This window comes from Herpailurus yagouaroundi, unplaced genomic scaffold (assembly GCF_014898765.1).
Source record: "Herpailurus yagouaroundi ecotype Mexico unplaced genomic scaffold, PumYag 197, whole genome shotgun sequence".
Lineage (NCBI taxonomy): Eukaryota > Metazoa > Chordata > Mammalia > Carnivora > Felidae > Herpailurus > Herpailurus yagouaroundi.
The window spans coordinates 5078870-5092900 of NW_024412428.1; the positions used below are offsets into that span (position 1 = coordinate 5078870).

The 14031-nt window shown below is 46.7% G+C and overlaps 1 protein-coding gene across 11 annotated transcripts in view; it reads left to right on the forward strand.

The window, feature by feature from the left end:
• LOC121012749 (phospholipid-transporting ATPase IB) overlaps positions 1-14031 on the forward strand; it is a 651500-nt gene that overhangs the window by 567346 nt on the left and 70123 nt on the right. For all 11 annotated transcript variants that reach the window (XM_040448061.1, XM_040448063.1, XM_040448066.1 and 8 more), the window contains one exon: positions 1334-1438. In XM_040448061.1, the coding sequence (XP_040303995.1) occupies positions 1334-1438 (105 nt within the window). The remainder of the gene's footprint in view (positions 1-1333; positions 1439-14031) is intronic.

Genomic DNA, 14031 nt, shown 5'->3' on the forward strand with positions numbered 1-14031 from the left:
TCGCTTCCTTGCAGAGATGCTTCATTTTTGTTCTTGTTCTGTCTTTGAGTCCTGGCACTTAGCAGGGTCTCCACATCTGTTTACACTGAAACTAATGAAAAGCTTTTTGTAATACAGAAACCTGCCTATATTGCTAAGCACTGAGCCCTTTTTCTTTTTAGGTGTCCCCCCCCCCGCCCCCCCCCCCGTTTCATACCTGTGTCTAGTCAAATGGCCTTTTCCTTCAGCGGTATCGTTTCCAACCAGTAGCTCTGTGTTTAGTCTCAATTTCAGGAAGATCCTGAGATCAGCTGCTTGTTTGAATGTTGTAAGGTATTCTTAGTTTAATCAGAAAAAGAGGGCAGGCGGTTCTTCCTGCAGTTCGAGGGGGGTGACCTGACCAGGCTGAGGTTTAAACTGTGGTGCAGAGGCCAGCGTATTTCCGTTGCTACATCAGTTGCTTTACGCCATGGAGACCCACATAGATGGGCCCCGAGGGTAAGTCTCTGCAAGAGAACAGTGGAAAAGCTGTGCCTGGATATTTGTACTGACCCTAAATTTCAGGTCCAGGGTTTGGCTTGAAGAGCATGAACTCCAGCATTAGAAACCCCATTCCCCGGGGCGCCTGGGTGGCTCAGTCGGTTAAGCATCTGACTTCAGCTCACAGTCATGATCTTACGGTCCATGAGTTCGAACCCCATGTCGGGCTCTGTGCTGACAGCTCAGAGTCTGGAGCCTGCTTTGGATACTGTGTGTGCCTCTCTCTGCACCCCCCCCCCCCGACACCTGCCGCTCACACTCTATCTCTCAAATTAAATAAACATACATACATACATACATAAATCCCATTCCTGCTGTGACAGTGGCTCTTTTGACGCTAAAAAGAGAACAAACTACTCACCCGGGGTCTGTGATCCCAGTAGGGGCCAGGGCTAAGGGATCCGCGTACATCCACTAGGGTAAGGATTTAAAGCATCTTCTGGGTTCTTAGGTTCTGCAGTGAAACACTTTGGAGATGGACCCGTGAATATCCATGGACCCCAGTCCTTGGTCTGAAAGGCTGGGTCCTCAGCCAGATTCTCAGGCTTTCAGCAGCAGGCAGCGTTCCTTGGCGGATGTGGGCTAACTTCTGAGGCTCACGGTCCAAGTGTGTTCTGGGGGACTTGGGATGCTTCCCAGTGTATGAAAGTGGAGCCCCGACCACGCACCGGGACCGTGACTTTTCCATGATGTCTGGAGCTGCAGCCTCGGCGTCCGAGGGCATCCAGATGTGGCCCCAAAAGGGAGCAGCCAGGCTTTAACGCTGTATAAAGTTCCTATGTCATGCGCTTTTTGTCTTTTCCTTCCGACACAGGGCCAAGCATACCTGCAAGAAAACGTTGCTGGAGGAGGTGCAGGAGCTGGAAACGAAGGCCAGAGTGATGGGGAAAGCGATGCTTCGGGACAGTAACGGGAAGAGGTGGGCCAGCGCCGGCCAAGAGCGTGGGGGGCGCCAGTTCTCCCAGCCCCGCTCCCTACTTTTCCATCCCACCCTGCTTTTCCTCTCCTCAGTTTTCCATGCGAGCATGGCATGCTCAGTTTTAGCCGTTTTGGGGATTCCCGAAGAATATAGTCACAGGCAGATTTAAATCGCATTTTCTCAGTGGCCACGTGAGATGCGGCCTGTCCCCAGGTAAAGCTGGGGGTTTTCACGGGGTCTGGGCATGGCCAAAACAGCCCACGTGCAGAAAACAGAAATAGCGATACGATCCCGAGGTGGAAAAGGTCTGTTTCAGTCTTGTTACCAAAGCTAGGCCTTTTGATGTTAGGCCCAATTATTATACTCCATGATGAGTATCTACCATGAAGGTTTGCATGCCGAATAATGTGTGTTTTTCATGTAAATCTGGTTACGGTTCACGGCAAGTGTACCTGGGGCCTTTCGTTGTGCTTTTACTGAATTGTGATTTTCTACTGGTGTTGAGAAAGTATCATGTGACGTATGGGCGAGTTCACAGGAACAAATGCTATCGTTCCCGCTCCTTATTTCCCGTGGGACATCGGCCTCCTCTTTCCCGTACCTAAAAGTTGGGCATGTGAACAGCTTTTGATTAATCCTGTACGTCACAGGGTTATTAGATTGCGTTTAGTTAAAGCCCGCATACTACCAAAGGAAGCTGACCTGGACCCAAGAACAACTTAGTATTGCCGTCTTAGACACATGGAATGTCGGGAAAACTCGGAGTACCACTCTCCTATACGGGGGTTGAAGGAAATCTGTAGCTCACGGCCAGGAAAACAGAAATCTGCAAGCTGAAGACGTCTAGAGATTCCTACTGTGTGTCCTAATGTTTCAATTCTGCTTGATCCTACCATCTTCCAAAGCAATGAAGACAAAAGCATTTTCTTTTTTAACCCAGAGTTTGAGAACTGTTAGGAATATAACCTCAAAGAACTCCAGATACTTCGGGGAAGGGAAGATACTTCAGATACTCACAACTTGAGCGTGTAGTTCAAGTTGTGGTTTTTGTGTTTGTTCATGACATTTTTTTTAACAAGTGAGGCCATTAGCATTCGTTATATGGCAGCTGTGCCAGTGGCTGTAAAAAATAATCTGTCAACAAGACAAAAATCACTGTCTTCAATAAGCTGAAAGCCATGACTGGGTGGGAACAGCAGCCGGGCTTGAAGCAGATCCATATAGAAGGGTTACACACGGCAGCACATGGCTAAGGCCTGCTCTGTCCGTTAGATACTTTAGGCCCAGTGCTTAGCACCTACTAGATTTTCAAGGGCCTACAAAATTCTTTGAGACCTGAAAAAAAAAAAAAAAAAAAGTTCCTAGGCTCCAAAAATAGGGAGCAGCCTCGGCAAATTGAAATTAATAAGGGTTTAAAACTCTACAAAAGGCAGATCAGTCTTAGTAACTGTTAGATGTAATACGCATGCTGAGTTTTAGCATCTTTGAAAACAACTCACAGGGCCTCCTAGATCCCAAGCATGCTCGCATATACCCAGTGACTGCTGAGAGATCATAGGTAATTCCTAAGTAAAACGAGAATTTCAAAGCAAAATTCTAAAAACTCTTCTGCAGCATTTGACAGGAAAACCTTGCGCCCGGCGTGGCATAAGAATGCGCTTCGCCGTGTTTGATCCAACGTGGGGCCGGGGTCTCGTTCTGGTCCGGGAGGTTAAAACAGGCCTGGACATGGGGTCGGTAGCGTGGAGGGCGTTCAGAGGAGGCGACAACCCGGGAGGTCATCTGGCATGGGAGATGAAGGGCTTCGCGTTGGAGATGGGATGGGAAACAGGGCTTGGAGGAGGCGGGCAGATGGAAATACTGAGTGTGTGTTTCCAGCAGAGGGAGCAGCCCGTGCAGAGGCACTGGTAGGATTGTGTGCCCGTGTGCATCCCACGGAGATCTGGAGCCTGCGTGTGAATTCTGGCTCAGCTGTTTGCTGCTTAGCCGCGTGACCTTGGACAAGATATTTTACATAGTGAGATGGTCTCTTCATCTGTAACCGAAGACCAATATTTGGGAGAAGGCGGGTTGGGACTTGACGAAACAATGCGGACCACACGGCAGGTCGCCTGACCCGTGGCAGGAGCACAGTGTCCCCGCTGCTGGTCTTTAGTTTGGCTGGAGAGCTGTGATGTTGAAGGCGGATGCGGGCTGTGAGCCCGTCCCTCCTTACAGTTCATAAAAAGAATGTCATTGTTAAAATTCACGTGTCCTGTTCAAAATGCACTTCTCAAGGTTCAAATGAGTGTCCGAAAGTAATGAGAGTTTAAATGGGGCTTCCTACCTTCTGCACCTTCAAACCTGTTTTCTGATCACTCTGTAAACGTGACGATTGTGTGGCTGGAGTGACTGCGCAAGAACGTGAGTGTGCACCCCCACTCCGTGGCTCCGGTTCCCTTGGGCTCTCGTCGCGGTGTGTTGCCTCACTTTTGTGTTCCTAGCAGAAGATCATTCGGGGATGCCCCGCCTCCCATCATCCTCAGACCACCCCCCACCCCCGCCCCTGACCCACCACCATTTGTTTTTCCTCCCTCCTAATTGCTCCCAGATTTTCTGGGTGGTCCATTTGCAAACTAGATAGTGGCTACGGGCTGTTCTGATTTTGTCCTGCCTGGTCTCACAACTTTTCGTTCATCGCCTTTGTTTGCTCCTTTCACACCTGCCTGGATTCCTGTGCACCTCTGGTGCAGGGAGGCGTGGGGGCGGGTCAGCCCGGGAAGGGGTGGGGGAGGTTTCTTCAGCTCGGCCCTTCCTTGTAAAGACTTAGAGACGCCGCCGTCGTCGTTGAGAGATCCTGAGTACTCTTCTCACATCCCCGTTTCTCATTCCCCACCCCCCATCTAATATTTCACTTCACTCGTGCATCTGTCTTTGGCTGTTAGTCGGGCGCATCGTAGAAGCTCTGTAAATATTTGTTGACCGCCTGGAAATGTGAAAGCCCTGCGAGTTGATGGTTGGGCAGGGAGAGTGAGCCTGCACTATCCGTGCGGACCTCCCAGTCCCTGTTGTGTGGGCTCATGTGGAACGTGGCCCCAGAGAGATGCTGAGAGAGACATAGGTGGCCACTCGGCCCTTAGTGAGGGGGGCTTTTATCTCATGGCTTAAGAATGGAGCTAACAGAGTCACAGACGGAGAGGCACGTAGGACATTAGCCTATGCATGCGCGGATGACAGCCCCCAGCCCATCCTGCTCGCCAGGTGTCCTCAACACCCCTAACCACGGGAGAGCTCGGAATGCCTTCCCTAGGGCCTCTTCAGGACATCCTGCCAAGTCATAAAAGCCAGGTCCAAGTCGCTGGCAAATATCGTAGCAGTTTTTCTCAGGAATGTAACTCACAAGAAATGGAGCAAAAATGTTTATGCATTAATCTTGAGAAGCCCTCTTGTGCCAAATTTGCAAGTATAATTTTGAAACGGTAGCTAGGGATTCTGTGTCCCTCTGTGCTCTTTAGCCATTCAATAAAATACTTTTAACTTACTGTTTGACTGATCTTGTCGAAGCCCCAAACTTCACACTCTTGGTAAACATGAAAATGTCATTAGCATGCCTCCACACTCCTGCATTAGTAAATCTTGACTTCTGAAATGAACCTGTGTCGTTGATGCATAGTTAAACCTGTCCTCGTGACTTAGAGAAAACGGGCTGATAAAAAGATGACATCTGAGAATGAGCCATCCAGAAAGTGCAGGGCAGTAAGAAAATGCCGACAGTGGTGAGCAGAAGTGTCTTGATTTTGTTTTGTCCTTCCCCGATGAAACATTTTTCTTGACGTATTGTTTGCATACCTCCCAAATACCAGACGCTTGTTAATATTTGCATTGTTAAGAATACCTTTCCCCAAACCATCTTCCCCAGAAATCTTCACCGAGGTATAACCAAGATAGAGTCTGTTATGCATTTCAGGACTTTGCTAAAGGGAATAAAAAGGAAAATAAATGAGCTAAAGGGAAGAATTCCTTCTTTCAGTGTTTTGGTAGTATTTTCGCTCTCTTTATTCCTGAAGTGTAACTCACGCAGTTTTTGTTTTTCTCTGGTGGAAGAAAATCTTCCAATGGCCACTTACCATTACAAATAGAATTGTTAAAAATGCCTAAGATGTCACGTACGGGCGACAAACCTTTTTCCCCCTTACCTTGTTTTTCTTTCTTGGTACAAGGTAGGGGGTGTTCTGATGTTTTCGGTATGAGGGCAGTCAAGAAGAAAGGGGAATATATTTGGTGAAAACATCCAGTTTTCCAGTTATTTAATCTGAATAAACAACAAGGAGACCCTCTTGTTGTAGAACTTCTTTCTCTGCATCGCAGTTGGCGGGAGGGGGTAGGATAAGGCCCTCTGCTGACTTTCTCCAGTTTCAAGGTCAAGCAGTTCTGGTTGCTGCCCTTGGCTTCCCCCAGCAAGTCGGTGGGATTCTCTTTCACTTAAGTGCTTCCCTGAAATATACTTCACTCTGTGCCCTGGTAAAGGTAGCTGGTGACTGGTCTTTGCCTCATGGTGAGCGATCACGGAGTCTCTTATTTGGTTTTATGTCCTCGTGAATGCTGATACATGGGCGCTGTGACCCCGGGGCTGAGCCAGCACACCCAGGGTAATCTAGACAGCCTGTCTGCCTCTTGGGAATTCAGGAGGGAAACGTGACTCACTCCCGTGTGTGGGTGCCACAGCCTGTGCTCACACAGCTTCCGTTTCATCAAGGGCTACCTCTAGGCAGATAGGCGGGGCGCTGGGCCAAGCCAGCCATCTGGGAATCCTGATGGAATGTTATCAGTGGAAAAATAGAGGCCGGAGCCTGAAACACATCAGCAAGATTTTCAAACACACCAAAGTTTATTCCTCCAGCCATCATTCATTCACCTGGTGCTCTTTTAAAAACCGACCATATTAAAAAACAAAAACTCCCCAATACGTTTTGAGGTGAGTACTCAATTCAAAAAATATCTACTACATGGGGCGCCTGGGTAGCTCAGTTGGTTGAGTGTCTTCCTTCAGCTCAGGTCACGATCTCGTGTTCGCGAGTTCAAGTCCCGCATTGGGCGCACTGCTCTCTATCAGATCTCACTGCTTCGGATCCTCTGCCCCCCTCTCTCTCTGCCCCTCTCCCGCTCGCATCCTCTCTCTCTCAAAAATAACAAACGTTAAAAAAAATAAATCAGTATCCACTTTGAGCTCTAGACAGAAATCCTTTGATGTGTAAAATAATATTTAAAAGCTATTTGGTGTTAATACACCTCCCAGTCAAAATTGTACAACTGCTGAGTCAAAACTGAGTGTAAGCGAGCCTCAAAATGTGAGATACACCGGCTTGATTGTGTATTATTTCCCCAATAGAGACTTTATGTCATTTTAGGAAAAATGTTTTTTCCTCCTAGTATCGGCTGCTGGCAGCACCTGACTCTGTCTTCCCTTTGCTTCCCTTTCCCACACTTTTTCTCTCCCTAAAGTATCTATTAGTTTTTTATTAGCTAAAAGGATAGGAAATTATGGCATCATTTTAGCAAACCTCTCCGGGCCAGGTGGCAAATGTCTGCTTCCAACACCTGGTTAAGATTTCTTTCACTTCCAGCTGCATTTTTTCCATCACTGTGTCATGAAGCGGAGGAAAGAGTAGAGCACAGAGACAGACAGACCTGAGTTGGGCTCTAAGCCCCCCGCCCCCCTCACTTAGCTGTGTGACCTTGGCTGGGTTAATAACTTCTCTGAACTTTAGCTTTCTCATCATAAAGTTACTTTGAGGTTTAAATGAAATAATACAGATTAAATCTATAGCATATGGAGACGTTCAAAAAGTGTTAATACCCATGTTGTCTCCTAACGTCGAAGCTGAATAACAAAGTTTCACTGGCCATTTTAACACATGGGGTTTTTTTTCAGAGCTCTTAGAGTGTGAGTCCAGCAGGTTCTCTGGCTTGCGTCTTCGGGGTACGCCGCCCTTCCTCGCAACACCCCCCTCCCCCCCATGCCGGGGCAGAGGGCAGGGCTCCAGCTGAGCCCCAGGCGCATCAGAGCTGTGTGAGCAAGCCACCATGAGTTTTGGGTCAAGGACACCGGGAGGGGGAGAGAGTTCACAACCCTGACGGTTTCCTGAGTCAGCCTTGCACTTCTGCTTTTACTGACTCCACTTTGCAACGAAGAGGGGTGCTCCCAGCCAGGCTGTGTCCCGAACCCAGACTGTCTGTACGCAGCATGTCTGCGCCTGAACTGGCCATCTCCCCCGAGAACCAGCCCATCCCTCAGAGTCCCCTGCCCCCATCGAGGACGAGTTGCCGCAATACCTCAGATACCCTCTCTGCATCATCCCGTCCCCTCTCTGCTGTCACGCGCGGCCGGGCTCCGGGGCTTGTAAACAGACCACCACTCCACCACCTGGGCCAATCCCCTGATTCCGAGGCCACTGGCTCCTTTGGTGCCCTGTCCCCCGGACCGGTCCCCCTGCTGTGGTGCCTGCCCGGCTCACTCCAGCCTCCACGGAGCCAAGACTGTTTCCTGCCACTCCCTGGTCTAGAACCTTCCCTGTTAGCTGTCCAACTGAGTGCAGGACAGGGACACACACTGATTTCCGCCTCCTCTCCCTCTTTTTACCGGCGTGGGTCTTAGCCTCCTGCCTCCCCTTGCCCTCCCGAGCTTCCCCTCCCCAGGTTTGGTCACGCTCCTCTGCAGCCCGTGCTGCCCGTGGCCCTTTCTTTTCTTTTCTTCTCTCTTCTGTTCTTTATTCTCAGGTTCGTTAACATACAGTGTAGCCTTGGCTTCAGGAGTAGAGTCCCGCGATTCATCGCTTACGTGCAACACCCAGTGCTCATCCCAACAGGTGCCCTCCTCAGTGCCCATCAGCCACGTTCCCCTCCCCCCTCTGCATCAACCCTCAGTTTGTTCTCTGTGTTTGAGAGTCTCTTATGGTTTGCCTCCCTCTCTCTTTGTATCTGATTTCCCCTTCCCTTCCCATAGGTTCATCTGTTAAGTTTCTCAGATTCCACATGAGTGGAATCACGTGATATCTGTCTTCCTCTGACTTATTTTGCTTAGCATAATACCCTCCAGTTCCATCCGTGTTCTTGCAAATGGCAAGGTGCCATTCTTTTTCATCGTCGAGTAGCATTCCATCGCGTATCTAGACCACATCTTTATTCATCAATTGATGGACATTTAGGCTCTTTCCATAATTTGGCCACTGTTGAAAGCGCTGCCATAAACATTGGGGTGTGTGCGCCCCTTTGATTCAGCACTCCCGTATCCTTCAGATAAGTTCCTAGTGGTGCAATTGTTAGATCGTAGGCCCCGTGGGCCTTCTCTGTTGGCTGGTTTTAGGCAAGGGTGTCCACACTGGGTGGAGCTCTGGGCACTCAGGGACAAATGAGGCAGACCCTTGTCCTGGAGGGACCCGCAGCCCTGGGGACAAATGTTTCCGCCTCCAGACACACTCTGACATCACTGAGTTGTCTCTGCTTTCTCGCCACTATGATAATGTCAGCTTGGGCCACCTCTAACGCATTCGTTTTGAAAGTGTTTTCAGTTATGCAGATATTCAACATATACGGCAATTAGTGCAAAGAACCCCCCCACCCAGTTCTCGCTGCCCAGATTGAGCGCTTACCAAGATTTTGCCGACACCGCTTCATCTAGCTCCTTTTGGGCCCCATTTTTGTTTCGCTGACGCATACAAAGCAAGTCCTAGATATCACATCTCACCCTTACTTCACGATGCAGCTCTAAATATCACACCATATGTTTTCACGTGTATTGTCGTTAATACGTTTATACTTGCTTATGTTGTTACCTATAAACACTAACTCCAACGCCTATTATCACATCTAAAAAATTAACGCTAATCCGTTGGTATCGGTTGATATCCCGTCCACAAACAGGTGGATCCTGCCAGGCCTCCCTTTTGGGGGATTTGTTAGGTTTGTATGAGGGTCGAGGCAAGGGACCCAGGTAACCTCGGGTTGCTGTGTTTTCAAGTTTCTTTTTCTCTCCAGAAGCCCCCTGCCCTTCCTTGTTTTTCATGCCATGGGCTTAACAGAACGTCTGCCCCATTTTCTTTTTCTCACGACGGTTGTCACCACACGCTGTAAATGAATTTGCTCCTATCCGAAGAGGTGGCCCAGCCTCAAGGAGGTGGGGTCGCCTTCCCGCCACACACCAGTGTCACCCAAGCACAGTCAGAGACCAGACCCTCATCTTTGACTCCAGGCCTCCTTCCACAAAGCCAAGGTTTTGAGAGCCACCCAAGTGCATCCATTTCTAATTACATCTCATTTGGAGTGCCCGGAAAGCAGTGGAGCCCCCAGAGATCAGGAGGGGTGGCCGCCTGGGAGCAGGCATCCGATCGATCGGAGGCCAGAGGCCTTGGGGAGGGCTTTGGGGGGTGGGGGGAAGGTCAAAGTCTGTGCTCCGAGGAAGCTAGAAAATAATAGTCAAATGCTGGTGCCTTTTCCGTCCCTAAACGCAGAAGGAACATGGAACGGACATGGAGTCCGCCCTCCTCTAAAGGAATACGGAAGCCAGTCTGTCCACATCAGAGCGAATAAAAACAGAGGAGTTCACAAAAGCTGTCAGCTGTTGTGATCCCATTCAGAAAAGAGAAGCCTTGTTGAGGAAGGTGATTTCCAGCCAGAATCACCTTAATGGAGACGAGGATGGTCTATAAAAGAAATCCGTTGGGTAGATTTAACCCCGTGTAGGGAAGAACGAACCCTGGGCAAGGCCTGAAGCAGCCAACGGGTCAGTTGAGACAACAAGGAGAGCTGCTCAGAACAATCGGAGAGTCCACTGCACCCCCAGGCAAGGCCGGTGAAATCTGCAGCCTTGGGGCGCCTGGGTGGCGCAGTCGGTTAAGCGTCCGACTTCAGCCAGGTCACGATCTCGCGAGATCTCGCGTGATCTCGCGTGAGTTCGAGCCCCGCTTCAGGCTCTGGGCTGATGGCTCAGAGCCTGGAGCCTGTTTCCGATTCTGTGTCTCCCTCTCTCTCTACCCCTCCCCCGTTCATGCTCTGTCTCTCTCTGTCCCAAAAATAATAAACATTTAAAAAAAAAAAAATCTGCAGCCTTGCTGACAAATAGCGCAGGTGAGGAAATGCATCCTAGAACAAAGGGAGTAAAAGGTCCAGGAAATTACAGAAAGGCTCACTGGATTACCCAAATGGGGATTTCTGGTGACTGCATCCTGGGCACAGGAAAGAGAGGATGGGGAAACTCAACTTGTAAGGAAGTAAAACACCTAATTAGCATTTACCTAATGCCTAAGCTTCCTGTGTCAACTAAAAGTAATTGGTTCTCTGTTATCTTACGGACGGGAACTCCCAAGTGCCGTTGTTGTTGTTGTTGTTGTTGCTGCTGCTGTTGTTGTTGTTATGGACAGGTGTTCAATAATTTAAGAAAACTTTGATAAGTACCTTTTGTCATTTGTTATGAAGCAAGAAAAGGACTTCTTGTGCCCTTTAGGTGGCACGTTAGCTGTGCTAGAAATGGGCACGGCAGCTGAGCCACTGTAGTCACAGTGTTGCAGAATCTTGATGCGATTTGTGCAAGAGGACGAGGAAACCCTTGTCTCCCTGTGTTGCAGGGAGTGAGTTGATGGATACGGAACGGAGGCAGGTTAGTGTCAGTCCGTGGTTTGCTAGGAACACGTCCCCAGAATCTAGTTCCAGGATGATTTAAGAAAATTTATTTTTCCGACCGTGACTTCAGTTAGTTTAATGTCCTCTTTTCAAAAATCATTTTTACTCGAGAAGTTAATGTTCAGTAACTCGTGCTGGTGGTTCATCACATCCCCTGTAAAGCAGGACAAAATATTCTAATCCTTTTTTTTTTTTTGCAAGTCAGTTTTATTTAACCCATTTGAACAACAATAGAAACGGGAGGTAAATTTAAGGAAAAAAAATTTTTTTTTCATGGTGTAGGTCTTATCATTTGAATAGTGATATTTCACATTCCAAGCAGAGATTAGTTCTTCAGGAGGTTTTTAGAAGATCTTGGCTAATCACTTCTCTACTTCATTATCAGTGAGTGTCTGCTTTTTAGTTTGACTCCCTCCTCCTCCCTACCTCCAACTGTGATGGTAAAGCATTCCAGCCAGCAGAAAACAGATGACCGCAAACACCCATTCTGAAATCGAGTTACAATTTAAACATAATCCAGGAATAGCCAGATTCCTCTGCTCCTTTCTCAATGGGCCCGTCCTGACTCCTTTGGGAGACTGAGGAAAGAAGAAGAGAACTTCTGGCCCCGAAAGTACAGATGCAAAGTTGCTTTTGTAGTACATTTAAGAGAATTGTTGAATCCCCTGGATGTATCAGACTTCTGGAGGAAAAAAGAATTCAAGGGGCAGTGCTGGACTTTTTTTTTTTTTTAATTTTTCTTTTTTTTTCTTTCTTTCTTTCTTTCTTTCTTTCTCTTTCTTTTTTTCTTTCTTTCTTTCTTTCTCTTTCTTACTTTCTTTCCTTTCTTCCTTCTTGTCTGTTTTTGCACCCGACACTACTCTGAACATGCACACCCAAGTCCCAGGTGTGGTCCTTGTTGTACAGCACAGTAGTTTGGCATCTCTGTGCCTGGAACCTGGAAAGCCACTTAAGGGCCATTTGGTCACCAGGTCATTAGGTGACTGTGACATCATTGACCTTGTAGTAGACGACTCAGAATTTGTAAAAGTTATTGCTCAGAGATGATCATCGTCGTGGGAATTGCTGCATTTAGCAATAGATGTGTTGAACTTTTGGAGAGATTTCTCTAGTAATAAAAGTGGGGGGGGGGGGAATGGATGTGTCTCTGCTAGTGAACAGAAGAGTAAATCCTTCTGGAGGCCAGGACGCGGGAATGACTGCTTATTTAAGAGCCTTGGTGGTTTAGCCATTCAGTTAGTTGCAATTATGTCTTCCCTTTCTAACAAGGCAGTGATAATACGGTTATTCAGTGTTTATTCTCTTGCCCTAGCAATTAGGATTGGCTCAAGGCACCTTAGGTGGTGGTAATTGGGAATTCACACTTGCTAATGAGTAAACATGTTGGCTTCATAGCAAATAGAATCACTGATTGGCTTAATACGGGACAAGTCACTTACTCATCATGCAACAGACATTTATTGAAAACCGAGGACGTGCCGGGCCAGGGTGTGGCATAGGATGAAACAGACAGGTCCCCACTGTGTTAGAGCTTACATCCCAGTGAGGGTCACACGCAGTGAACAAACAGCGAATAAACTCGAGATTCAGTGGTGACTGGTGTGAGGAACATGGAACAGAGGTTTGTCACGGGGAATGAATGGGTTTACGTGTCAGGAAAGTGTCTCAAGATGTCACTTAGAGACCTAAATAAAACACATAGCCAACCCAACAAAGATCTGGGGAAGCAGCATCCCAGACGGTGGAAAGTGTTGGTGGTCTGGCTGGGGCCTGTAAAATTCAGGGCAAAGTCACCTAAGAGGCAGCAGAGAGATTTGCAGGGAACGATAACGGATCAGGATTTCAGCCACCGGGAGCCATGGAAATGGCTCAAGCAAGAGAAATGCATGACTGGATATTGTAAAATACATGATTGCCATGCCATTTTAAAGCCACAGTAGAACAAATTATATATACATATATGAGATATATAAATATAAAATAGTATATAAAATACAGGTAAATAATATATATATAATATATATATGTAAAAGCGAAAGTAAAAAAATAAGAAAGTATTTTGGTATGAGTTTATTGTAACAGTTAAAATTAACACATTTGTTTTAAGGCCAATTAGTAGTAACGGTGAGAAGATTTTTAAAATGACAGAAATTTAAAATAAGTGTTATGGAGGACAGATGTCTTATCTTATTTTTTTTTTCTACTTCCTTTTGGGTTCTATTGAGAAAAGCCCTGATGTACAGAGAGTAGTTGCCATTCACAGTTAACCATGGGAACCTCGGACTATGTTTTCTTTTTTTATTGTTCTTGATTATATTTAATGTAATGATATATTTGCTTAATATGTAAAGTAATATAAGTAATATATAAATATATTATTAAATAATTGTGTAATCATTTTTATAATTATTAAATATAAGCATAAATAATATAGAAATAATTTATATCAATAATATGTTTGCCTACATTTCTTATATACGTATATCATATAAAGAGGCTACTGATGGTTTACATAAGCACTACGGTTCTCTAAACTAGCCTCATCTGATAAAGTGATTGTTCTCTTGTTACGCGACTGACTTATGCAGACAAGAATATGGTCAAGCGATGCACTTGGAACAGAATAGGCTAACTGCCAGTATTGTTTTAGCTATAATGGACACATAATGCTTTTTTAAAAATACCAATATACAACTACAACCTTTCTAATACGTGACCTGTTTATAAGACTGAATGTAAGAAGCTTTAATCTGAGATCTTTATAGAAGCAAGTTAATTTGAAAACATTTGCAGCTTTTAATATTAAGGTTTGGTGTGTCTCACATGAAATATTTATAGGTTCTTATTTTATATTCTTAATTTTTTTTACGTTTCTTTTTGAGAGAGAGAGAGCACAAGCAGGGGAGGGGAAAACACAGAGAGAGAGAGAGAGAGAGAGA